The 27,677-nt window shown below is 42.6% G+C and overlaps 1 protein-coding gene across 1 annotated transcript in view; it reads left to right on the top strand.

Moving 5' to 3' along the window:
* The window catches only part of SMARCA2 (SWI/SNF related, matrix associated, actin dependent regulator of chromatin, subfamily a, member 2), a 181,596-nt gene that overhangs the window by 97,454 nt on the left and 56,465 nt on the right, over nucleotides 1-27,677 (top strand). The window contains exons 26-29 of the mRNA XM_065406865.1: nucleotides 2,039-2,202; nucleotides 5,507-5,734; nucleotides 13,249-13,326; nucleotides 25,878-26,096. Of these exons, the coding sequence (XP_065262937.1) occupies nucleotides 2,039-2,202; nucleotides 5,507-5,734; nucleotides 13,249-13,326; nucleotides 25,878-26,096 (689 nt within the window). The remainder of the gene's footprint in view (nucleotides 1-2,038; nucleotides 2,203-5,506; nucleotides 5,735-13,248; nucleotides 13,327-25,877; nucleotides 26,097-27,677) is intronic.

Below are 27,677 nucleotides of genomic sequence, written 5' to 3'. Positions count from 1 at the left end.
AGGTCCAAGGCCTCCCGTTGTGATCTCTCTCCCGTTGTCCTCTCCCTTGCTCTGCGGCCACTATCTCACTCCAGGAGCAGCAGCTTCCTCTTTATATCTTGGTCCTCCAGCCAGTTCGCTATGGGTTTTCCTCTTCTGGATATAGAGTCACAGATCCGTTGTCCAGGCACTGCCACTCTGTCAGTGGCTGGTAGGGGAACCTCGGTCCATCCACCACTCCGGGTTCCAGCCCAACGACGATGCAACATGCAACCAAGGTCTGCTCAATCCCCAACCAACTGTTATCTACAATCAAGCACTCACATCACAGAATATGCTCTGAGGAGGAAGTCTGCGATACACACCTTAACACACTTAAAACCACCTTCCCCAAACAAGGACACTCCACCAGAGAAGTAGATCGTACAATGGAATGGGCAATCCAAATAGCCGAAGAGAACCTGCTTCAATACAGAAATATAACCTTCTCTGGCCGTACACCCCTAGTTGTCACCTACCACCCCACACCCATATGGGGTATCATTAAACAGTTACAACTCATACCTGGTGGGGACCACATCCTGAAAGAAATCTTTCCTAAACTCCCTCTTCTGGCCTTCAAACAATCCCCCAACTTTACCAGGCTTATCATCAGAAGCAAGCTCCCCAGACCAGGACTCACCAACTTAAAACGGCAACAGACCATGCCAGAACAACAGATGCAGGACATAGAAACATATCTCCACTGCTATGATAATCAGTTCCCACCAAAACACACCTTTCAAGATCCCTGGTTCCTATACAACCTTATCACAACACATGGTGTACCTCAGCCAGTGCAATAAATTTCCCCATAACAGCTATGTGCATGAAACCAGACAATCACTACGCTCTCAAATGAACTCTCACAAAAAAATGATAAAACACACAATCACCCATGGGCAAATGCTCTCCCCAAAACTTTCTCTACAGCTGTCCTCAGACATCTCTGAGTTCTGAGTTCTCAGTCCTCATCTTCAAAGGAAAGCTCACAACACCTCCAAAAGACGAGCCTGGGAGCGTAAGTTCATAACTTTGCTAGACACTAAAAGTCATGGTCTTAATAAAGACACTAGATATATGGCTTATTACAAGAATCTGTAACATACTAAACCCCCCCCCCCCTTTTTTTTTTGGTCCTATGACTGTAGGGGTGTTAATTGTCCCATAGAATATGTTTTAACTAAAGTTAAACAATCTGTTCCACCTTGTATTTAGCTATGTGTTTAAGTACCTTTCCCAGACCTGAAGAAGAGCTCTGCATCACTCAAAAGTGTTGTTTCTTTCACCACCAGAAGTTGGTGCAAGAAAAGATATTCCCTCACTCACCTTGTCTCTGTTATTCAGGTTGTTTAATAAGCTGCGTTTAATATTCATTGGGTTTAAGATGACAATGTTATTATACACTCCAGTTTTCCTTCATTTTCAGTTTCATGGCAAAACATTCTTGCAGGCTGAAATATGGTTCAAAAGTAAATCTCATATTTCTCTCCTTCCGCCGCTCTTCCTGTGTCACCTTCTTCACATCCACTCTGTTTCTTAATGACAAATGTTTTTGGTCAACAGTTTGTGACTTTACAAGGGACAGATTTTCTCCTCTTCATATGTGTGTATTGGATAACTAAAAATCTCCTTCTTTCTCTTTGGTTTCAAGCAATGTATAAAGAGTGTGGTGGAGGGAGGACAGCTAAACATATATGATTTTATATATGTATATTTATGTTTATCATAGCCATGAAACACTGGCTGATTGGTTGAAGCTTCCTTTTGAAATGTATAGTATAGTATAGTTAAATTCACTGTTCATTTGTGGAAACCTTTGTCCAGCATCCTAGCACTTAGACAGTTGGCCAAAGCGCACGTGTGCAGTAATGAGTCTACACAATGTGAAGTGCAGCTAGGATGTCTGAGGACAAGTGAAGTGGTTTGCCTCCCACATGCTTCCTCATCAACTTGTGTCTTTTGCGGATTACTTCTGAACAAGATCTGTGTCATGGGATTTCTTTGCATATCTTTTCAGGTACAACAAAATCAGAGGATCGGGCTGCTCTGCTGAAGAAGTTCAATGAGCCTGGGTCACAGTACTTTATCTTCTTGTTGAGCACAAGAGCGGGAGGCCTGGGCCTGAATCTTCAAGCTGCTGACACTGTCATTATCTTTGACAGTGATTGGAATCCTCACCAGGTTATTTTTATTTACTTATCAATGATGCAGTGTACAAAGAGAATTGGAAATGCTTTTGGGGCTTCCTGATTTAATTTGGGAAATTTTATAGTGAAACAAATTGGCTCTGTACCTCCAAGTGCCACTTTGTAGAGAATAAATCACCAAACAACTACTTGTAAATAATTATTTGTTTTAAAGCAGTAAAGTGATATGGGTTTTTCCATCTGCCAGGGAGCCCCCCGCCCCGCCCTGCCATGTCAGAGCTCTGTGGATTCTGTCTCCTACTCCCACAGTGTAGCTATCCTCATCCTCTTAGTCAAGGAGCTAGTAAATTGCTCCCTTTGGAGCATATGAATCCTGATCTTTTAAACAACTAGAAGTGTGGCAGTAGAGTGAGTACAAGGCATTCCCTCTCTCAAGAGGCTAATTGCAATACTTCCACAGCAATTTTGCAGTTTCATAATAAGGGTGGTGTAAAAGAGTCCTCTTATGTTTTCCTCCCAGATGGTGGGAGACTCTGGTCATGCCCAGTTATTTACAGGCCCCAGTTCCTTATTTCTTGCAAGGGAGACCCTTCCCTTTGTGGACCTTCTTAAGTCCCTTCTCATAGGGGATCAAAAGGAAAGTTAAATGTCCAGCACACCGGAGAATAACTTCTTCCTAGAGCCCCTCAAAGAGGAAAAAAGGCCAGCAGTACCTTCTTATTTCAAGGGCCATCTGCATAGCGGTTTTTGAGAAGTCATTCTGGCTGGGCTGCTGAATCGGGCTCACTCTGTCAGGCTTTCCCTGGGAGTTCACCGCACTCCCCGTAGGGTCGGGGTGGAGATCTCCTTCTGGATGGGAGTTTCCTCATGGCTCCAGGAGTAGCTCCAGCAGTCTCCTGCTCAGGCAGATCTCTCTCCCCAGTTGACTGCAGTTTCCTCCTTTTTAAAGTCCGCCTCCCTACCATACATGATTGATGGGACCAGAGCAGTGGGACTAGCCCTGCACACAGGGCCTATCTGGCACCTTCCTCATCAGCGTGGGGTTTATACACCCTGTCACAGGTGGCCATAGTAACTAGAGATGGGTAGTAGTGAGTACAGATAGAGGATGTTCAAACTAATACCTCATGCTAGCCAAAAAAGCAAGTAGAAGCAAGTGTGTTCTGTGCTTGTCTCTTAGTGAAACATTTTTTAAAAGTAGAGGTTGTATATGAATGGAATTGGAAGCCTATATTTATAATTTTATAGCATGTACAGTTAGCTAGTCAAGTGCCCCATGCAGAACTAAGTGGAGGGATTCCTTGAGAGAGGCTGAAAAGATTTTGTTTATTTAAAACTTTAAAACAGCACTGTCACAAATGCACAAAGATCAGGATGATCAGAAACCTCAAGATCCTGAACAGGAACTTGGAACAATTCACAGCTTGTGTGTGTTGGTTTGGAAAAGGGGTCTCAAACTCAATTTACCTTAGGGCCAGTGCCAGTCCTGAAATCCTCCCAGCGGGCCAATAATGTCACTGAAGATGGTGTTCAGAAAAGAAAACGTTTATATTATATTTTTTATTTCAAATTTCTTAGAAATAATAAAACTGTCATACAACTTTATACAATTATTTGCCTGCCAGAGAGTTTTTAGTGTTTGCCAGACATCTGGCAACACTTCCCTTCTGTCAGTTTGTTGATGTTTGGCCTCAGTGACTGAGCAGTTGAAACCTTCAGGATTGCAGCCATGTGTACATCAGATAGTTGTGTTCGGTGTTTTGACCTGTTTGTATTCATTGTGGAAAAAAGTGATGCTGCCTCCTTGGCTGACTCTGCCCAGCAACTAATGATGCTGCCTCCATAGCTGACTCTGCCCGGCGACTAGTGTCTCTGTCCCTCTCCCCCAGCCAATGAGAGCTGCGAGGGACGGCGCCTGCAGCAGACATTGCCAGCAGCATGTCTGCATGCTAGGGTGACCAGACAGCAAGTGTGAAAAATCGGGATGGGAGTGGGGGGTAATAGGTGCCTATATAAGACAAATACCCAAATATCAGGACTGTCCCTATAAAATCGGGACATCTGGTCACCCTACTGCATTCGTCTCTCCTCCGCGGACTGCACTGGGGTGGTTCTCGAGCTGCACGTGGCCCGCGGGCTGGGACTTTGAGACCCCAGTTTGGGGTTTCTGAAAGCAACGCAAAATGTACTGTACTCTGGTTTCACATTTCCATTGGGTTAGTTGTGTGACATTTATAGTACAGATCACTGTATGTGCAGCACCCAGGTAGCAATATGCACAAACCGTAAATATTATTTTGCTGGAGTGCCAAGTAAACAAACTACTAAACTGTGAAGTAGCATTCAATTTCTGTTTTTCTCTTGGGGATGGAAGCAATATGTTAACTTTAATTAGGCATGTGCTAAAAGGAAGATACTAATAATATTTGTTAGAGATCCCCAGTCTGTAAATGAATTGCATGAATGTGTTCATACTGTGACTTTATGTTCACTTTTATCCACCGCTGGCTGCAAATATGCCTTTAATTCAAAACATTCTATTAATTTTAAAGTGCCCAGAGCAAAAAAATGCCTAGGCAGGGCTTTGTGATTGCAATCCCAAACATCTGGATTGAAACAGGCTGGTTTTTAAAAAAAACTTTTAATCCTTATTTTAAGAGGCCTAGCTCATGTAAAAAAACACTACATTGTGATAGTACAATGCTTGCACTTTTAGATTAACTGCCCTCCATTAGTACTGTTTGTATCTGACTCCGCTGTAGTAAGATTATGACTTCTGGAAAGCTGATAGGATTGCAGTATCTTAATAGAATTCTAAATAAATAAAATTAACCTCAATCCTTGTCCTGCTGTGTTCTCTCGGGGACTGGGACTAGTGAGTAGAGCTGCCAATCAAAAGGCTACTTTAGTTTTTAGTAGACATTTGTCAGCATCTCTAATTTGAGACCATGAAATTCATGTCACTTGAGTCCAAATTTAGACAATTTGAACCCACATTTCCAAAGCCAAAAGATTGGTGGCCTAAGCCACTGCACTATTTTAGTCATGATTGTGTTTGTTTACTAGTGCCCATACTATTGTCTCAGCAATATTCTCTCTCTAAGATATAACATTCCTGCCTGGATTTCACTCTCTCACTCTTCTGCCCTCATATTTGCACCCAAAATTTGGGGCAGGTAGAGCGTTGTTCAGTTCAGGAGTTTGGTTCAGACCCATTTCTACTAATGTATTTTATTCTCATAGACATTTTTAAAGAGAATTGTTTTCTCTGACCAGACAGCTGGTTTGCATAGCAGACAGAGGCATTGTATATAACGCAGTGTATTTTTCTCAAACAGGATTTGCAGGCACAAGACAGAGCTCACCGAATTGGTCAGCAGAATGAGGTTCGAGTTCTGAGGCTGTGCACTGTAAACAGTGTGGAGGAGAAGATACTTGCTGCTGCCAAGTATAAACTGAATGTGGATCAGAAAGTCATTCAGGCCGGCATGTTCGATCAAAAATCTTCAAGCCATGAACGGAGGGCTTTTCTACAGGCTATATTGGAACATGAGGAAGAAAATGAGGTACTGTACTTGGAATATTGTTTACGTGCTCCAAAAAGAGGAGAGGTTGTTTTCAAAGTAAATTGGCTAGAATATAAGAATATGAGGCATATTCAAAGAAACCAGGCCCAGTTTGCAAATTTGGCTTCCAAGTACTGCATTTGGGTGGTCAAATTATCACCTGGGTACCTATAATGCTAATCAGAGCACCTCAATTCAGAATTAGATTGTAACTTACATTCCTTCCCCTCCTTCATGACGATAGGGAAGTAGACATCCTAAAACTACAGGCTACGCTTTTCAAATGTAGGTGTCTAAGGTGAGGCTCCTAAATCCATAGTTAAGTGCCTAAATAGCCTAATTTTCAAAAGTGCTGAGAACCCAGCAGCTTTGCATGTTCATGAATGCAGGACCCTGCCTCTGCCCATAGCTGCTTCTGTCTTCTATGTTCCTGAACAGAAGTAACAAACCCTACCTTCATGTGTTCCCAGGGTGAGCCAGCAGAAGAGCTCTCCTCCTTTCTGCAGGGCACTAGAGTGTAATACCTTGTCACATTGAAGCTTCGATATTCCAGAGCATTTTGTAAATTTCCTTGTCAGCATTGCCTCCACAAGGGCCCATGGGTTGCTGCAAAAAGCTTCCAAAACTTTACTTTTAATTGATAGAAGTGTAATAGTAAATTAGAAGAAAGTTGCCTCTGCCCCCACCCCCTTTTGAATTGTGGCAACAGAGTGGAGGAAACCTTATTCCGCCCTTCCCTTTAAGTAGGTTAGTAACTACTGCGCACACTAACAGAACTCTGTACAAATACTAGATCCGTGACACTTTTTCCAATAATTCCATTCTGCAGTGACTTCACCACCACCAAAAAACAATAACAACCTCCTACATGGTCAGAGACTGTAGGGCTCTAAAAGCCTAAACTGTCCCTTTAAATATTCTTACTAGCTTCTGAGTATGGGTTGTACTTGAGTAAAGAGCATCTCCTATAGTCTTTGCTTTCATTAACATGCAAGTATGGTTCTCCAGGAGGCCTCATGATTTCTCAATGGTCAGGGAAATTACTTCTTGAATAATTAGACTTAGTTTAATAAACTGTTATCAATGGTATATACCACTTAGAAAAAGCTAGTATGTCATTAAGCGGGAGTGGTTTTTTTGTGTGGGTTGTCAACAAACTGATTACATAACAGATGTGAAAGGGGTTGCACACAATGACGTTGTTTTGATAATAATCCTTTGTTTTCTTTTTAACTCAACAGTGCAATTATAGTTCGGTTTAACTCACAGTGAAGTAACAATATAGTAGTCACCCAGTCAATAGCATCCACCGAAGAAGCTAAAACTAATATGAGTAGAGTAGATTGATATCAATAGAAATCTTATAGTAGGGGTTTGGGTTTGGCTGCATAGCTGGCGTTCAGGGTTCCTGGATATCTTCCTTTGACAGATGACCCTTGGAGCAACCAATTAAATAAAAATCTCCCTCTTATTCATTAAGCACAGTTGTGCACATCTTTGGTCTAGGTTTGCTTGCAGTATCTCTGAGTCATTTTTTTAAAATAACTAATTAATACTAGAAAATGACCGTCAACAATTAATATCTTATTTTAAAAATGATCTACCTAATATGTTATTGTGTGAAGATACTATATATCATCTATGTTTGCTACACTTACTTCCTTTTACTAACAGAAAATTATTCTAGTAACTAGTAATCCACCACTGTGCAGGTTACTGTCCATAAAGAGTCTGATTCTAAAGTCCTTATTAATTCTGAAATTTGAGACAAAAGTCAGTAGGAGTTTTGTGTGTGTGCGTTAGCTTTTTAATCATCCCACAATACATACATTTTCTCATTATGATAACCTCTCGCATGTCATGTAACAGCAACTATTAACATGTTACCTGCAACTGTTTTTAATATTACTCAAAAAGCAGGTAAGCTTAATAGTAAAATTGAGGTTTGTAAAGTACTGTGGTAGGAAACCAGGTCTCACAGCACGGAGGCTAGAACTTCTTGGGCTCTGCTTATGTTGGGTTATAGACAGTATCGTGAGATGAGTAAAGTCAGTCTTGCTGTGAGGTTGTATTCAGTTTCAAACTTTACTGGCATGTAATTTACTGTTTGAACCAATTGATCTAAAGCCAAAAGAGAGATGAAATTGTAAAGAAGTTCATTCACAAGACTATGCTTGGCTAGGTCATAGTTTTGATGGATTTTTTTAAATAATCTAGTTTATTGATGATGTAGTTACAGATATGAAGATTGCAAATATGTTTCTAGAGTATTTTGTTGAGTTGTCTATAATCTCTAACACATAACTGGGTAACCTAAAATCTTTATCAGAATTGCTCATTGAGAACTCATGCCGAAGACTTCCCTCAAGTGAATTTTGTAAGATTATCCAACCTTCCCCTTTCTTAGGCTTTTTCTTGCTGCCTATGAATAAAAATTAGAGGGATAAAAATTGAATTGCAATTTCAGTTGAAATTATTTTTGTGGTGGATGGGGCCAACCTAGTAATGTCACAAAATATTGTTTGGGCCCAGCACAATATCATTATGTTACGATGTTGCTTATGCAATGAGTTTGTCTTGCAGGATAAACTTTTAAAGGCCACAACCGTAGGAGGAAGGAGGCTAGAAAACAGTCATGTTCAGTTAAATAACTGCTGTACAGTTGCCCATACAGATTTAAACCTAATGTGACTGTAGCCAAACATCTGATACATATGGGGGCATATCCTCAGCTGGTGTAAACTGTCATAGCTTCATTAGCTTCAATACAGCTATGACAATTTATACCAGCTGAGCATCTGCCTCATGGACTCTTTTTTTGCAAACTTAACCTCCACATGTTCTTTTTGTTTCGTTTTGTTCGAAATTATTCTTCCTTTTCTGTAAAGAAGTTCTGCTTGGTTCTGATTTTATTAATAATCACTTTGACCAGGGAACCTGCAGCTGTTAGGCATTAGAACTAAAAGAGTGAGGTACACACCAGCTGCCCGGTCCCTCAGGGTTAAGAGTCTGGCACATAAACAGAATTAGACAAATACAGTTAGCGTGCATAGACACTGTAAAATGTGTCAGCAAGCTTCATGGAAGCTTTAGAAAAAGAACTGAATGAGAAGTAGTTACCTGAGTCAATAATGAAGATACGTACTTGTTTTAATTGAATGAATAGTTCAGATCAATTCATAATTAATAAAGAAGGTGGAGTGGGGGGCAGAACAGTAAATTGTCTTTCCCTGTATTAACATAATTAAGAAGGAAAATGATAATCTGATGTAACAAAGTATAGTCTGGCCCCTTTAAAGAATAAGAGGGTCAGGACTAATCGATCCTATTCCATGACATGGCCCCTGTAAGGAATAGGTGTTAAGGGAGCAATAGACAAGCTGTTGAATGGTGGCTAGGTGGTGATCAGGGAGCTACCTCCTGGACATGATAAAACACCAGCTGTTAGTTGACTCTGGGGGAGAGAGAAGAGCGGCTCCATGAAGCAGAGCTGGAACCTGGGTACTGTGGGCTGGGGAAGCTGGCTTGAAACATTGTACAGCCCCAGAAGGGAGGGCTATGGAATATCGTAATGGGGGAGGAGAGTTTGGGCCCCAGGGGCCAAAGGAAGCTGTATATTTATAAAGTCTCAGTGAATGGGACCCTAGGAAGGGAAATACTAGTTTAAACGCTTTTGGCTGTGAACAAGTAATTTGGGAAAAGCAAGAGGAGACTGAGGTTGGCATGCCTGCAGGGCTATGCTGTGCTATGAGAAGACATGCTCTCTGGATGCCATCCTGCCACACTGTTACTGTAATATCTGGAAAATGTACAGGGAATGGATGTTTTAATAAGAGTCCAAACTACAGTCCAATACTTAACAGTAGTGGTTGTGTAAGTACTTAGAACAGTGGTTTTCAACCTGTGGTCAGCGGACCCCTGGGGGTCTGCAGACTGTCTCTAAGGTGTCTGTGAAAGGTGACTTTTATGAAAATAAAGTTTCAGATCCCAGAAAAGACATTCCATTTTTCTAATCAATCAAAAGTATGTGAATACCCCCACCTACAGGTCAAAACCCAGAAGTGTTGTCATTACCGTAGAAGCCCACAGTTTAGTGCCCTTTCTCATGCTGCGTCAAACACTATGCGAAGCATGCGCAACATTTATAGTTACATTCTGTAGAGTCAGTTTTCAGTCTAAGTCTTCTATGGTAGGGGCTGTGGACCACAGGTTGAATTTCCAAAGGGTCTGCACCTCCAGCTGAAATTTCTTTAGGGGTCCACAAATGAAAAAAGATTGAAAACCACTGATTTAGAAAATAACATTTGGGTAGGACATCGACTTTAACTGTTTCTCCTTTTAGTCTGGTACTGAGTGTTTCCTTATGAGTACAAATCTCAGACCCCTCCCCAAAGTCAATGCCGTGGCATAATGAATTGGCATACGTCATAACAAGTGTTAAACTTCCTGCATTTCTCAGCCAGTGTGTAATAAACTTTTAAAATATTGATCTTAACTGTATTTAATCAAATTTTCACAAGAACCATTCCCAAAATGCTACCATAAAAATATATTGAGTGAACATAAGGTTGTATCATTAAACACTCAAAAGTCAGGAAATGCTGAAGTTTATGTACACAAGTGAATATGCACAAGTGGCAGAGTTTAAGTTAAGTACAGACCTGAATTATATGATCACACACTGTTTCTCAAAATTTACTACATATATTCATACAACAACTTCCATGGTCTGAAATATATTAAACTCAGTGGCACTCCTCCCATGCATAAAATTACACACAGTGTTGGCAAGACTGGGGCCTAGCTGAGATGTAGTCTGGGAATTCCTAGAAACAGGTCATTGAAAATCTTATCCTTGGAAAACTTCCACCAAAATGTAGCATATGTCATTTAAGTACCATTTACTGTATACTTCTCTTATAAATCACTTTCATGGATTCTCTTTCTGTCACACACAGAATCTACTTGAACCATCTTGTAGTTCTGTATATCTGTGGACATTGGGGGAGAGAGGGGAGAGGGAGGACTACAATAAAATTAAACAAAACTTTGAGAAATAGTATGTCATTGTAGAATTCAAAACTATTGTAACGTATACACATGGAAGCAGAGTTAAGGTTTGTCTTTGGTCGATCCTGAGTTTTTGAGTGCTTAATTATGCAACTTTGTAGTTCTCTTAACGTAGGGCTTTGTTTGTGTGTATGGTTGGATTTTTTGTTTTGTGATTTTTTTTTTTTTCCCCAACTCTCAAACCTCTCTTCTCTCCCCCTTCCTCCACCACCCAAATTGCTCAGACTTTCCACTAACAGTTTCCTTTGTGCAGAGAATAAGCATGGAGAACTTCTGACCAAAAGATGAAAGTTTTGGAAAGTTATGAGTGACTGAAACTGAGGTGAAAATGGAAGCTACTGGGCAACATGCACTGCACTGGTCACCATATCTCCCATTGTAACTACCTGGAAACATTTAATTAAAAAAAGACAGTCTATTTCCTATTTCAGCTGAGACTACCCAAAAAAAAAAAAAGAAAAGACTTCTGTAGATGATAGTTAACACCAGAACCGTTTTGTCTTGCAGATATGGATTTGAAGACTTAATAAAATGCAAATACCGAGCAATTTCTTAATGTATATGAGTGACCTAATTCATATTCCAGAGCTAAGCACACTTAGCATCTATATGTGGGATCCTTTCTCAGTTGCAGCAGTAGCACTGTGCTCCATGTGTGTGGTAATTTTCTATTAATGGTATCCCTAAATTTACCGCCACAACTATTTTGTATTTTAATTGCCACTTCACTTCTGTGGTCCTATTCAGTACAGTGTAGGGCTCACATCACTGTTGATTTAAAGACGATAAATTTGAGGGATGTGGATATATTATGGCAGAAGGGATGCATTTATTGCATCTTAATGCTTCCTTGCTTATGGAGGCAGTTTCCATGGACAGTGGTGCTTTTAGGTTCCTATTTTGTGCCTAGAACAGGGGTCGTCAACCTTCGGCATGCGGCCCAACAGGGTAATCCGCTGGCGGGCCGTGAGACATTTTGTTTACGTTGACCATCTGCAGGCACGCGCCTTGCCCCCCCCCACACAGCTCCCAGTGTCTGAAGTTCGCCGTTCCCGGCCAGTGGGAGCTGCAGGAAGTGTCTTAAAGCTGTTTAAGGTCACAGATCGGAATCAAACAGTATTTCATAGCTTCATTTTCCAATCTGTGACATTGTAGGCGAAACTAACGTTCAATACAAGTGTGTTTATCTGTGCTAGTGTCCTTGTTCTGGATGTTGCAGATGGAAACTGTGACTGGAAGGGTTGTTGCTAAATGCACAATTTTTTATAGCAATGCCATTGGATTAAATACTGGCATTTCCAAGGTCCGTGAAGGAAATTGGACCTGCTTCCTGTTGAAGGAACTATGCAGTTGTTACCAGCTCAGCCATGAAAGTGCATAAGGTGTAAACCTAGAGTTTTATATTTTTAAACATACCACTTTTGAAAGCCACCATGTTGAAAGCTCTTGAGAATGACGCCCTTTCTTTGGAGAACAGGTATAGCAGGGGCAGTACAAGCTTTGTTCACAGTGCTCTGCGAATGTTCTTCCAGTTTGACTCTGAGGAGCCATCTTCATCTGTAAGAGGGTAGTTTGGGCTCCAAGCCTGTTCAGTCTGTGGCCTCTCCTCTGAGACTGCTATTAAGGTTGCCAGTTCTGATGTGGAGACTTGTCAGCCAGTAAGTGGACTTAGAACACCAACATCTTTCACAACAATAAATATATTTAGAGAGAGAACTGAGCACTGAAGAGCCTGATCATGCTGAAAGTGAGTGTTGTGACTGTACAGAAGTAGAACATGTTGAATGGAATACTAGATTCTAGATTTTACCAGTGAACAGTGTTTAGGTTGGTGGTTTTTTTGTTTGTTTGGTTTTTTTTTGGTATGTTTCTATAAAGGAACTTCTTTGTCAAGTAGCAGAAGGCAAAACTTTAAGTTAGAACTTGTGATGGGGCATTGGATTAAAGAAATAAAGCTTGGCCAGTTCCTTTTTCTGTGATTAGCAATACTGTTGTGTTAGGATTCTCCTCCTTCAGCCTTGCTAAGGCAGCAAAGAGAGCATGGGAGAGAAGTGGCATCTCTGGGGAGTCCATGAAGAGAATATTGTACATTAGCAAAAGGGAAATATGTACATTAACTGAAAAAATGAGCTGATAACAAGCTGTGCTTGTGACCCAGGAAAACCACAAACCAAAATTTCCTGGTTGCACGTTTGCTCATTTCTTCATACTACACTTATGAAGGTGGTAATAAGTCCCACTTGCGTCTTTGATGAAGTCAAGCCTCTGTTTCCTCAGAGTAGCCTATCAGCTAGAGGCTTTCAGTTTTAGTTTTAATTTGAGTGTTTCCCATGTGTCATCCTTGGGGAGAAGGAAGGTCACGGCAGCACTGACCTGGTAAGAACGGATGCGTCAGAGCTGCCACTGCTTTGCATGTCCATAAATCTTTTTCTCTCTGTCACTAGGAAGAAGATGAAGTTCCTGATGACGAGACTCTGAATCAGATGATTGCGCGACGTGAAGAGGAATTTGATCTCTTCATGGTAAGGGAACTCTGACAATAAGTAGTACAGCTTCTTCCGTAGTCCTTTCCTGTTAACACTTGGTTGCTAGAGCTGCTACTCTCTTGGGATTCAAACTATAGAATGGTATTGAGAGAGAGGGAGGAGCATTTACTTATTTTGCTCCCTATTTGAAAGAGAATGTAATCTCCATTGAAAAGGGAGCAGCTTCACTGGATGACTAAAAAGGGGTAAGTCCTGAAGAGTGGTAAGGTGAAGTAGTGTCCACTGCATTCTAACTCACACACTATAGGGGAAAGAGGATTCAGAGTTGCCTTGGAAGAATTCAGACAGTGCATATCAGCTGGTCACTATTTCTGGCTCTGATTTTTTGACACTATTCATTTTTAAATGGCTCTACTCTACTGGGTTTCTGCTGGGGGCAAATACAATAGTTTAACCAGTGGTATGTTAGGAGCTTATGGTGGTGCTCTTTGCTTCTATCATTGGTTGAGGTTGCCACAGGGTGATGTCAAGGGTCCAGTTTGCCTTGTCTGCACTGAGAAAGTTTAGCAATTCTTTAAGCAGGACTAGATAATACAGAGATACAAATGCCAGCATCTGGTCTACATTAGCACTTCCATCATTGTTAGTAGCAGGGAAGCTGTGCTGCTGGGAGAATTGCTAAGAAGTCTGCCTAAGCACAGCTATTGGATTTGCCATTTTGTGAGCATCCAAGGCAGGGATTGCTGAAGGGAGCCTCCACACCTTCACACGGAAGGGCCTGTCACAATCCCAGACCCTGTGTTCATGCAGCCCCTGGAGCACACACCCAAAAGGGGGAAGTGTGGAGGTGGAATCATTGCATTCTGCCCCTCCTGTACTGGGGGAGCGAGCAGGCCACTGCATTTTCTAAGATGTTGACAGACAGAAAGACACATATCCAGAAAGCTGGGAGGGACTGTAGTAGCTTGAGAGACAATCCCTGGGGTAGTACAGCTGCACACCACATCTTGCTCAGGGATGTGCCTTAAAGCACTGTACACAAGTGTGAATTGTCACTTGTACCAAACTTCAGATGGCAGAGGCAACATTTCCCCCATGTGGCAATGCATCATATTGCTATTAAACTGCCAGCCGAGCCCTGCTATGCTCTACTGAACGTTGCCGGAGAAGCATTTAAGACTTGAAAGAAGTGATATATGTGAGAATGGGTCTGTTCAGGAGTTCTCTGTCATTTAAACATTCCCACAATAGGAGTCAGGTGTGAAGAGTTTGGCAGGCCAGGAACCAAGAGGAGAATGTTTGATTTGCCAGCACTGCTAGTCAAGTGTATAGTGACATACCATGGTAGTAAACTAAATGGCTCCTTCCCGCTCTCCATCACAGATACACATTTTTGTATACCTGGTGCAATTTCCTGCTGCTCCTGTTGTGTTCAAGCTGAGTAGTTGACTTTGCAAGATAAATGGTGATTGATGTGGGTGCTGTTGTATCAGAGATAAAGACTGAAATTTAAATATGTATTTTTCACTGTGCAACACAAGCAGATTTGTTGTCTGAAACAGCTTCTTAATTCCAGCAGCCCAGAAGGAAGGAGCCAGAATGCAGGTTGAACCTCATTGTTGAATTCATGGCTAACTTCAACAAGGTTTTGAAGCTTTCTCTATTTGGATTAAGCTTGAGCATTATCACAAAACAACCAAAAAGGAGGGGATCAGGAGTCATGACAGTTTTGCCATTGTTTGTGCTTAAATCATACTATCTATATTAATGCACCTAAAAACCTCTAAAGGAAAGTAGGGTGGAAAGTAGGATTTAAATCGAGGCTATTTAAATCACCAAGTGAAAAGCCTCGATTTAAATCATCAATTTTAATCAACTTTTCCACTTCACTTACTTTCTAAAGAAAGGTACATTCTCATTGGTTAATATAACCATGAAAATGTGTTAATTTGCAGCTAAATATAGCCTCCATCAGTTACCTCGGTACCGCTGCCAACTTCAGGGTTGACACAACTTCCAACTCCGGAAACGCCGGAGGCATACTCGATGCCGCTGGTTCACCATCAGCAGCAGCTCCTTGGTCATTCTGGGCTACGAATGAGTCAGACCAGTTGCTCACACACTCAGGGTTGGCTCCACTTTTATCCCCTGAAGGCCAGGACTCTTTGGTGTCCAGAATGGAACCTTCTTCTCGCTTTCCATTACCTGACCTGCATCAGGGGCCGTTCATGGAGAACTATGGGTACCAGGATTGGTGCTTGTCTCACGCTCGGGCTGAGGGGCCCTTGCCTGGCACCTACAGGCCACCTATGCCCTATCCATGCCAGTAGCCTCCATGGAATGTGTGGGATGCTTCTCAGTTGCAGAAGTTCCACTCCTCGTCTCGCTTGAAGGTGAGATCACCGACCAGGTCTGTGGCAGTGACCGTCAATTTGGCACTGGCCCAGGCACCGGTGAGCCTTTACCTCATGGAGCCACCAGAGTCATTCCATACAAGTCCATCAGTCCTGGAGCATGATCCGGCTCTGGCGGAGTTAACCACTTCATCTTTGTTCCCAGATGATTCAGTAGTGCCTGCCTCTTCCTCCCCTTTGGTACTGGAGGATTTCAAGGCGTACCAGGACCTTTTGCAATGTGTGGCTGCTTCCCTGGGTATTCAAGCAGAGTTCCTGCAGGAGAACGCTCACAAGTTAATGGATATCCTGCAGCTGTCTGTCCCGGGAGAGCTGCCCTCCCTATTAACGATGCACTCCTTGAGCCCGCAAAAGTCCTCTGGAGCATGCCAGCTTTGTTACCACTTGCAAAACATTACATGGAAAACTGCTACTTCATTCCGGTGCAGGGATTTGAGGGTTTTTACTCCCATTCGGCCCCAAATTCCCTGGTTGTAACTGCAGTGAACAAAGAGCCTGGCAGGGGAGTGTTAAGTCTATTCCCAAGGATAAGGACTCTAAACAAATGGACCTGATGGGCAGGAAGATTTATACTTCCTTTTCCTTGCAAAGGCAGATAGCTAACCAGCAGGCATTGCTGTCCAAGTATGACTTTGTGAACTGGCCAGCTATCTCTAAATTTGCAGACCAGCTGCCCAAAACACCGAGAGAGGAATTTGGGGCATTTGTCACCAAAGGCTGCTTGGTGGCTAAGACTTCACTGCAGTACATGCTGGATGTCCCAGATACTTTGGCCAGAGTAATGGCCTTGGCAGTGACCATGAGAAGGGCTTCCTGGCTGTAAAATTCAGGCATTGCTCCCAATGTGCAGCAGGCCATAGAGGATTTGCCTTTCAGTGGCCAAGCACTGTTGTGGGAAAGACGGACAAGAGACTCCATTCCGTAAGGACTCAGACACTACCCTACAGTCCTGTACATGCTAGTGGTGCAGAGGCGCCACTATGGTGGTCAACAGCGGCGGCAGCAGTATCATCCACAGCACATATTTGAGCAGCCTTTCCCTCCCTGAGATAATGCGACTACCCCAGAATAGAGCGTAGATTCTCTAGGACAGGGGTTCTCAAACTGTGGGTTGGGACCCCAAAGTGGGTCGCAACCCTGCTTTTCTGGGGTAGTCGCATTATCTTGGGGCAGGAAAGGCTGCTCAAATATGTGCTGCAGACAATATTGCTGCTGCTGCCGCCACTGTTGACCACTAGTGGCACCTCTGCACCACCAGCATGTACAATAGCCAGGGCTATTGTTAGACTTGCCGGGCCCGGGGCCGAACCCCAAGCCCTACCACCTGGGGCCGAAGCCAAGCCAAGGGCTTCAGCCCTGGGCTGCAGGGCTCAGGTTACAGGCCCCCTGCTGGGGCTGAAGCCCTGGGCTTCAGGTTTGTCCTCCCAACCCCAGCTTGGGGTGGTGAAGCTTGAGCTTTGACTTTGGCACCCCCACCTAGGGTGGGGGTGCTCAGGCAGGCTCAGGCTTCGGTCCCACCTCCTGGGGTCGCATAGTAATTTTTGTTGTCAGAAGGGGGTTGTGGTGCAATGAAGTTTGAGAACCACTGCTCTAGGACAAGACAGTCAGGTCCTGGGTTTGGACAGTCCACACACCCTCCCAGCACCCATTTTGACTCGTTGGTCCAGAGCAGTATTCCAGTCACTGCTACTTTCTCCCCGTCTACTCTATTTGGGCACAGGCTAGCCTGCTTTCACAATGCTTGGGGCTCATTCGCCACCGACAGCTGGGTCCTAAGCAGTATCAGATCAGGCTGTGCTATCCGGTTCCTCTCCATCACTCCCCTCAGCCTTCCTCCCCGTTCCTTTTCAGGGACCCCTCTCATAAGATACTGCTCGGGCGCAAGTTTCTCTCTACTGGCTTAGGGAGCACTGGAGGAGGTTCCACCAGAACACCAGGTTTACTTCTTCTATTCCCGGTAATTTCAGGTGTCCAAATTCAAGGGAAGAGTAAGACCCATCTCGACCTTTGCGGCCTTAACAAATATCAGATACATGAGGTTCTGAGTGGTGATTCTATTGACTGTTCTCCCTGTGTTGTCCATGAATGACTGGTTTGCTGCTCTGGACCTCCAGGACGCCTACTTTCATGCGGCAGTTTTGCCGGAGCACAGAAAATTCTTTTGATTTATTATAGCGGAGTGCCATTTTCAGTATACGGTGCTTCCACTGGTCCTCTCTTCTGCCCCTTGGGTTTTTACCAAATGCATGGTCATTGTGATGGCGTATCTCAGGAAGAAAGGAATCCACATCTTCCAGTATCTGGAACACTGGTTACTGAGGGGTAGTCACAACAAGGAAGATCTTGCTCATGTCAATGCTACACTGCCCTTGCTCGACCCTCTGGGTTTCATCTTAAACACCAGGAAGTCAGCTTTGGTTCCGACTCAGAAAATTGAGTTCAACTTAATAGACTCTGTAAGTTCAAGAGCATTTCAGCCAACCGACTGTTTTCAGTCGATTCTCCACCTTAGCCTCAGTGTGCAGTCTCAGCCTTCCACAGCAGTTCGGATATTCCTATGGCTCTTGGTCCATATGTCCTCTTGCACACAGATGGTACAGTTTGCAAGGCTGCATCTTTGCCCACTCCAAATGTGGCTCAGGACAGTTTACTGTACGACTGTTCACCCCCTGGACAGATTGGTCTGTCTTCCTCAACTGGTCCTGGACTCCCTGCAGTGGTGGATATGTCCAGAGCACGTTTTGCCAGAGTGTTCCCTTCATCCAGCACTTACCTAACAGGTCTGTTGTCACTGATGCTTCCCTTATGGGTTGGGGAGCAAACCGGGGGTTGCTGATAGTTTGAGGTGTGTGGTCGGAGCAAGAGTCTTCACTGCATATCAACATGCTGGAGCATCAGGCCATCTACAATGCATACCACACTTTTCTGGACCATATTAGTGGTTCATACACTTACTGACAATACCTCTATGATGTATTATGTGAACAAGCCATGGGGAGCATGCCCCAGGATGCTCTGCCATGACACAATTAGTTTGTGTCAGTCCTGCATTGAGGAGAGTATCACTCCTATAGCTGACCACTTGCCTATAGTCCAGAATCATCTCGCGGACCATGTCAGCAGAAATTTTTCCCTGAGTCACGTGTGGTCTCTGCAGACAATCATCCTCCAGGTCATCTTCACAGCTTGGGGCATGCCAACAGTCAATCTGTTTGCTACAAGGGACAACAGGAAAGGTCACCTGTTCTGCTCTCGACGTGGCCTCAGTCTGATGCTTTCCATTTCAGTTGGCATTCAGCTCTTGTGTATGCTTTCCCCCCGATCCTGATCATCCCACCGGTCATCCTCAAGCTGAAAGCAGATTGGGCCAAGTTCAGTCTCATTGCCCCAGCATGGCCAAGGCCTGTGCTGGTTCTCTGACCTTCTCACACTGTCAGTTCAGCTTCGCATACCCCTTCTCCATCCTGACCATCTCACAGAGAATCACGGTGAAGCTGCTTCATGGCTAAATGAGGAGGAAGAGGGTGTTCAGTGGCTGTTCAACAGATCCTACTCAACAGTAGAAAGGCCTTTACCAGAATGACCTATTCAGCGAAATGGAAGCGGTTTTCAGTGTGGTCATTGGCCAGTGGAATTCAACCGACGCTAACTGACGCTGGCCTCAATCCAGGACATCCTGGAGTATCTGGTGCACCTTCAGTCGTCAGGACTTGTACGTAGCTCATTGACAGTGATTTTGGCATTTCATCCCCCATTCATGGAAGATCAGTCTTCTCCGGGGCCATGCTAGCAAGATTCTTAGAAGGGCTTCTTTTTCTCCATCCTCCATTCTGACAGCTGGTTCCTCTGTGGGACCATAACTCAGTCCTAGCAGCTTTGATGGGACCTCCGTGTGAGCCCCTGGTATTTTGTCCCTTTCTCTTTTGTGTCAGAAAACTGTGTTCCTGGTAGCAATAATATTCACAAAAGGACTGTACGAGTCGCAAGAGCCTCCTTATGCACAATTCTCTGTTTCTTGCTTCGCCTAATCTGCTTGTGTCATATGCAGATTGCACAAAGGGTCAAGCAATCTCTTCAAAGATAACATCCTGTATGAAGACTGCATATGAAATAGCTTCAGCTACACCTCCTCAGTGGGTGTGTCACAATGGGGTATACCCTGTCAGGATGATGGTCCTTGGATTAGGGGCAGTATGGCCTAACGGCCAGAGCCAATAGGCCCGCCCTTCCGCACAGGGTGGCGGGGCCTAGCGGCCAGAGCCTGTAGGACTGCCCTTCCACGCAAGGTGGTGGGGCCTAGAAGCCAGGAAGAGGGTGGGTTGGCAGCTGGGATAGGGAGACCAAGCCCCTCCCAACTCCACTGAGTCCCAGCCCAGGGCCCTATCAGCGGTGAGAGTTTTCTCCATTGGGTCAGTGGGGATCTGTTTGAAACATGCTGACCCTGTTCTCGGTTCCACAACCAGACCAATGTCTGGTCCCCAGGACCTACTTCCTACCTGCTCCGTAATCTGTAGGTCTCTGTTCCTCCGGGGCAGTTGGCAGGCTAAGATCCTGAGGACTCCTTGTCCTCATGGCTTCTGTAGGTAGCCTGGTATTTGCCTGGGTCTCGACACATCTGACCTCTGCAGTCTGGGGCTTCAGCAGCTCCCAAGTAGGAGCTTGCAACAGGCAGGCTTTCTCCTCAGCAGTCAGCCCAGGCTGAGCTGGGCTGCTCCGTTTTATACTGTGGTTCCAATTGGAGCATGCCCAGCAAGGGTGAGGGGGCATGGCTTCCTCAGCCCATGGTAAGGGGTTAACCCCTTCCTGTCCAGTGCAGGGCCAGTTTAACCCCTCATAGGGTGCTAGCTCATTCCACAAGAGTGCAAGCAACATTGATAGCATTCCTCAGTGACTTCTCAATATTGGACACTTGCAGAGCTGCTGTGTAGTCATCCATCCATACATTTATGAACCGTTATGCCATTACTGCATCTTCCAGAGTTACCTAAGTAGACTCACAAGTGTCCACTAAGGAATGCTATTGACGTTGCTTGCATATAAAATTTAGTTTTATTAAACCAAACAAGCCCTTAATACAGTATATGACCAACTGTGCCATAAAAGCTTGACCTCAAAAGTTGAATGTTTTCCCCCATATTCTTTCTTTGTGTAGAAAAGCAGCCTTCTATTCAAAGTTTTTGATAGAGGCTCATGGATTCAGCATTTTTTTTTATTTAAATGTTTTAAGAGGTTATAATAAGTTTAGACCAACAAATTCTGTATTAAATTCAGATTTCAGTTAAAGTTCATTTTTAAAAAGAAAAACTTATAATTAAATTTATTATAATTTAAATAACAAAACCAAAAACATGATTTCATTAATAAAAATCAGATTCTCTTTTTCAAAAATGCATCAATTTTTATCTGCTGTGAAGGAAAGTAAGGAGCTGACACTAAGTGTTAGAAGTCTGGAAATGAAGTTAACACATCCTTCAAAACCCAAGGAGTTAAGGCAAGCGTTAGTGGATAGGAAATGCTTAATTGTTAATAAAGTAACCTATTATAGGTAGACACATTGAAATGCAGTTCTAGTCTGAAAAGTTATGCTCATATTAGCATTGGGGATGAGGGTTCCATGTTTGCTTTCTCAGTAATTTTAATATTAGGTATACTCTGTTAACAAGGAAAAAGTTGTTTGTTTTCTGTCTGCCAGCCCTGTATACTCAGCCTTGAGATCTCAGTCAAGTTGGGAAGAAGAAGGTTTTCTTCTCATGCATCATCACCAGTAATAAAGATTCTGCTTTCACTGATGCCTGTACAATCCTGTTCCCTTCAGTGGGCTTGCACAGTGGAATTTAACAAACTGCTATATTGATACATAAGAAGGAATAGAATTTAACTGCCAGTCTTAGCTGAGCTACGAGGAGTAAAAGGTAGTAATGTATTTTAGTCATGAAAGTGAGCAGACTGAATAGAGATGGGAGCTGACTGATTTAGCAAGAAGGCACCATTTGTACACTCGATTTTCAGATTATAATTGTTCCTTGGCCTAATCCTCATATGCAGCTGAAGAGCATACAAAACCATCCAGGAAAGGATGTGCAAAAGTGGCTTTTGCTTTCCTGATTAGGGCTAATTGTGTGCCAGGCCAGCCCTCCGGCATAACTTAGAGAAACCTGAAGGGGCTGATATGGCAACTAGTGATCAGTGAGATGTAAAGAAGCTGCAGCCACATTACTTTCCTGGCCATACCTCCTATGCTGGCAGTGGTGCACAGGGTCATAGAAGCTACTTAGCAAACCAAATGAGCTCCCTGGTGTGATTCTCTCATAATCAGTTACACAACAGTACATCTGTGCCCAGCCACATTGCATCCCAGTATCAGGCCTTTATGTTGAAAATATCCTTTGTACTGGTATTAAGTAAGAATACAGCCAAGTTTACAGCCAAGTCATTAGCACCAGAAAACAAGATATTTGTGTCTGAGATATTCTTACCTTACCTTATTCATAAATACTTCTCCGTAGTATACTATCACTGTAGCAAGTCTTATAAACATTTCTGTATGCTGCAATAATCAATGGAATGCCTCTCCTCCTTTTTATCCCATAATTCTATCCTTTTAGAATCTTTTCAACTCCTTATTCCACACACAGGTAGCACTGCCTGCCCAAAGGCTTAGGACATGAATTCCAAACAGACCCACCTGTTGGGTCTTTGAGATTTACTATAAGCCTCCCCACTCCACCTGGATCTCCCGAGTCAGTAGCAGGAAGCACTTCCCATTTCTAGGCCAAGAAGTATTGCATTTAATCCTCCTTCAGTGTTCAGCGTAAAGATTTATAGGCAGATTTCAAGGCAAATGCTTGCTTTGTGTTTGAAAGGTAGTAATAAATTGAAATTCTTTCTTGCTTTTGGGTGCTTACTTATAATTCCGTTACACACAGGTATTTAAAGGACTTGTACGTATGGACAAATAAAAAGAAATCCCAGCATTTTGTCAGGTTTTTTTCCAGACATGGCATTAGATATTAAAGAAGTTGCCTAGGGCAGCGATTCTTAAACTGGAGTTTATGGCCAGCAAGGCGTCAGCCGGAAATTTTTTTATTTAAAAAAAAATAATAATAATGCCAAAGTCTTGTTGCTTTTGTGTGTGTACATTTCAATAAATAAATGTATACACACATGCAGTACTCATTGGAGTTCTGTCCAGCCTTCAAGACAGGTGTCTGTGAAACTAAATGACTGGATCTCTGCATTCTCTACATTTCAGTTTCAGGTTACTATCAATAAGCTCTTGTCTAGTGTCACCTTCAGTTATTTAACATTCAAAATAACTCTTTCATTCCCTCCCCTCATTCCCCTCCCTTCCACCCACCCACTACAACTACTCCTAAATCTGATCAAAACCTACCTTGAATTTAGGGAGGAGAAACAACACAGAGGGAATGGAAGTTTTCTACTTAAACTGGAGTAACTCGGGCCCCATCAAGTGCTTTCAAGCACATCTGTCCCCTGATTCAACAATGATAGAATTATGTGTTTTCCTTCCCTTTTCCCAGGCACCCAGTGGCGTGATATCACTGGGTGCATAGTGATAGTTAACAATTGTGAATATTGTGGACAATCTCTAACCCTCATCTATTATTGACTTTTCTTGTCACTTGCTGCAAGTGATAGCAACCTTATTTTCTTGTTGCACCACTAGCAAGAATAGAAAAAATCAGCAGTGAAAATTAGCTGTGTCATTGAAATGTTTATTAGTGTGTTGCAACAAATCTTTAACTTTTCCTGCCTTACTTGATAAACAAAATAAGGGAAAATATAAACTTGTTTCTAGTTAAAGTATAATATAAATAAAGCCGTGTCTAGTGCTATTTTTTAACTTAAGTAAGGACTCCTAATCTAAAATCATCCTTTGAAATAGGATTCTAGGACCCAAAAAGTTTGAGTTGATACTTTATTTGTGCTATTTTAATTAATTTTCCTTCTCAAAACCAAAATGGCAGTATATTATTTATCCTTATGCTAAAAATAAGTAGTTGTAAGCTCCAGATGAGAGCCCTCCCCCTTGTTGCTCCTTTTTAGGACCAACACAGTCGTAATATAGAAGGAATAGGCTGTCTGTTTCATAGGTCACAGGGTGTTTTTGAAGCTGACGGTTTTAGGCCCTGATCATTCAAACAAGTACATGCTCAACTTTTACTTACCTGGATGTGTTTGCAGCATAGGGGCCTTAGGCTACCCGCCTGAATCGGCGGGTAGAAATCGACCTCTCGGGGATCGATTTATCGCGTCCCGTTGGGACGCGACAATCGATCCCCGAATCGACGCTCTTACTCCACCAGCGAAGGTAGGAGTAAGCGCCGTCGACGGGAAGCCGCAGAGGTCGATTTTGCCACTGTCCCTACAGCGGAGTAAGTCGGCTGCGATACGTCGAATTCAGCTACGCTATTCGCGTAGCTGAATTTGCGTATCTTAAATCGACCCCCCCCTGTAGTGAAGACGTAGCCCTAGTCACTAGGTTAGTTTCAGGCATAATCGAGGTTGCTGTGGGTGCATGTATATAACCTCTGTATAGTACCAGAGTTACAGTGACACAAGATAGAACCATTAATTGTTTTATCTGTCTGTCACTGACGTATAGGAAGATTTGATCGTAGGTGTCCCAGTAATACAAGGGCTTTTATGAGTAGCTTTGGGGGAACAGAATCCCCACTTGCAATCTTTTGTAGTCAGGCTCAAGGAGAGTGGCTTAACTTTTTTCCTCTCACGTTTTACCTCAGAAAAGAAGCATAATTAATATGCATTTTAACTTAGCCTTTCAATCCATGTCTTGCAAATAGCAAATCAAGCACTTCTACAAGGATAAAAAGTCAATTATTTAAAGGATGCTGAGCTATGCAACTTATGGGAATAGTGTACTTTACTAATCCTTGCTACTAAGTAATCAAAACAGGCCTGTTGAGGCCTTTTCTCTGATTATAGCTGTACAGTCTTTGCCAGACCTGCCAACAGTTGAAACCTGTGCTAGGTTGCCAGTTAGTTAATACAGAAATTGCCATATTTAAAAAGGGGAATACAAAAGTCTGTGTAATGTAGAGTTCTATTTAAAATGCATGCAATGTAAGGAGGTTCAAGATGGCAACTTGATCACTTGTGCTTTGGTTATCCCAGAGGGGTGAAAGGATGATGCTCTTCAATTTGCACTAGATATAGTATAGTGCGTAGCCACAACAGAGGTAAGAATAGATTGTGAGTAAAAAGGCTTGTAACAAGTCAGTGACCACAGCTGTAGCAGCTTTCAGTGTTACAGTACCTTGGCGTTTTTAACTTTTTCTTATTGTTTTTTCAAAATATGAAGTCCAAAAATTTTGCAACCACCTAATGGTCAATTACTTAGTTATTGGGAATCCAAATCCTATATGCAGCTTTGAATAATCTGAGCAGTGTACCCCATTTTATGGAACAAGCACTTGCCAAGTATGAAAATAAACCAGGCATTTCTTTGAGTCATAAAAATATTAGTTCTGTAACACAGTCTGATACTTCTAGTATTCTTAACTTTTTAAGTAGCATAATCTGGTGTTTTTTGGGGGAGGTTAAAATTTATATGTGGTGTTCCAGTAAACAGCTATCAACATTCCAAGTGGATAGCATTCTAGCTCTGATAACAAAGAAACAAGGTGTCCTTTGAATAGGATTGAGGTTTAGGAACTTTTTTATTCTAATTCCCTCTGCAGCTTTGGACATAGTTTTTCCCTTCAGTAAAATGGGAATAATACCTCAAAGGGTTGTTATCAAACAATTTTAATGTTTGTAAATCACTTATATCAGCGATAATACACTATAAAATATGTGCAAAAGTAGAGACAGCATTTTAAACAGTAACTATCCTACTACTGTTATGGCCTGATTTTCAGGGGCGCTCCTCCCCTTTACTTCAGTGGGAACTGTAGATTCTCAGTACCTCAGAAATAGAAGCCACTGTGTAATAACAAACCTGAATTGAAGATTCATGACCAATTATCATGTATGGATATTCCTCGTTATAAATACTCCATAGAAGTATGGAGAATTGGGGAGGAAATGTAGTCAGACTGATTTAAAGAGAACATTATGTAAAACTTAATACAGTATTAAATACCCAGCTTTCCCCCACTGGTCTTAACCACTGTATGACTGCCCTTGCAGCGTATGGACATGGATCGTCGCAGAGAGGATGCCCGAAACCCCAAGCGCAAGCCACGCTTGATGGAGGAGGATGATCTGCCATCCTGGATTATTAAAGATGATGCTGAAGTGGAAAGGCTCACCTGTGAGGAAGAGGAAGAAAAAATATTTGGGAGGGGGTCCCGTCAGCGCAGAGATGTGGACTACAGCGATGCTCTCACAGAGAAACAGTGGCTCAGGGTATGTGCCACATTTTTCCTTTCTGACAGCTGGTATTGGTTTTTTGGGTAGAGGGGGGTTGTCAGTGATGATTACAAAGTTGGAGTTAGAGGAATGTGTGGAATTAAAAATATAAGTTAAGTTGCTGGAACCAGGCACTGTTGCTAGACCTGGAATCAGTATTGCTCTCTGTGTTGCAAATATTCTATTGCCATAGATCTAGTTGTTTTTCACTCACATACTATTGTAATTTTTCAGTGATGCAGATGCTTTTTCATGTTGTCTGTCAAACCACTGATTACTGTGGGATAAAACAAGACACAAAAACACACTGAGCTTAATTAGAAATCCAGAAAACTTTGGAAAAGTCTTATCTCTGACACTTCTTTCATTTCCACGTGTCTGTGCATTTCCTGGTTCCAGTGAGATCAGAAAACTTCCAAAAGAGACTGTTTATTGCAGGATTTCCAGGGGAGAGAGCCTTGGCTCAAGAATCCAAACTTAGCTGATTATTCACACCACACCTCTGATTCTTTTGAGATTTCCCTATCATCCTATGCACACACCTAATAATCTTCAATGCATATAGCCTTTCAGTAGATCATTATTTCTCTGAGGGTGGTAGGGAGTTGACGTTTAATCTTCAGAAAGTGTTTCTAAAACCACATAAGAGACTTTTAGCATTCTTTTCTCAACTAGAATTCCAAGAAAGGATTGATAAAATGTATATTTTAGTCAGCAATCTGCATATACATACCTACTGTACTTGAGTAAGTAGGCAGTGATCTATTAAAGTATCAAAATTGCACACCTGTGTGACTAACAAGAGCAGCAGTGGACACTGCCAGCGTGAGCATATTATATTCAAAAGCTGACCAATTAGTGTGGATATTGGGAAATTGAATCATCTGACATTTGATACATTTTATTTCTCAAGTGTTTCATTACTAGAAGTTTTGATTTGACTAGTTACTATTTATCGTGTGGGGGATGACAGGGAGAGAGATGTGTTGTGTTCTCCACTCAATTTTGCCTCTTATTTGAGCAATAAAGTTTTCCTACATCCGTGAATTGGAGTACCTAGGGGATTATAGATGATGAGATGACAATTTTTAAATATATACAGCTACCAGAGTTTATAATTAGCTTTACCCTCAAGGCATTGCCATTGTAACATGATCGCATGCACATTGGACAGAAATTTTAGATCAACCGTTTCTTGCTAATGAGAACTTGTAGCCAATAAGTTGCTTCAAAGTAACACTAAGTCTTTCCAAAAATATACACGATCCAGTAAATTCTAAATTAAGAAAGACATTTTGTCTTTAGCATTCTTCCCTCCCACGGATCTGTTACAATAAATACTTCAGTCTGCTTGCAGTATGAGGGCAGAACTAGACCTGTCAATCACTGGCAGCTGAAGAATGCCCCATAGTTCCTTTCCCTCCAGTTTATCTGCCTCACAATGGGTGTGGCTCCCCAAGATCACCCTTGCTTTAAATCAGGCTGTGTAAGGGCTTATTTTTATGTGGGAACTTTGTATATATTACTTTTACATTCAGTCAGAATAAGATATTTTTAAGGTATAATTTTGTAGCCAGT

Source organism: Emys orbicularis, chromosome 6 (assembly GCF_028017835.1).
Source record: "Emys orbicularis isolate rEmyOrb1 chromosome 6, rEmyOrb1.hap1, whole genome shotgun sequence".
NCBI lineage: Eukaryota > Metazoa > Chordata > Testudines > Emydidae > Emys > Emys orbicularis.
Note: the sequence above shows the minus strand (reverse complement) of the source record. Positions and strands in the feature narration are given on the sequence as shown.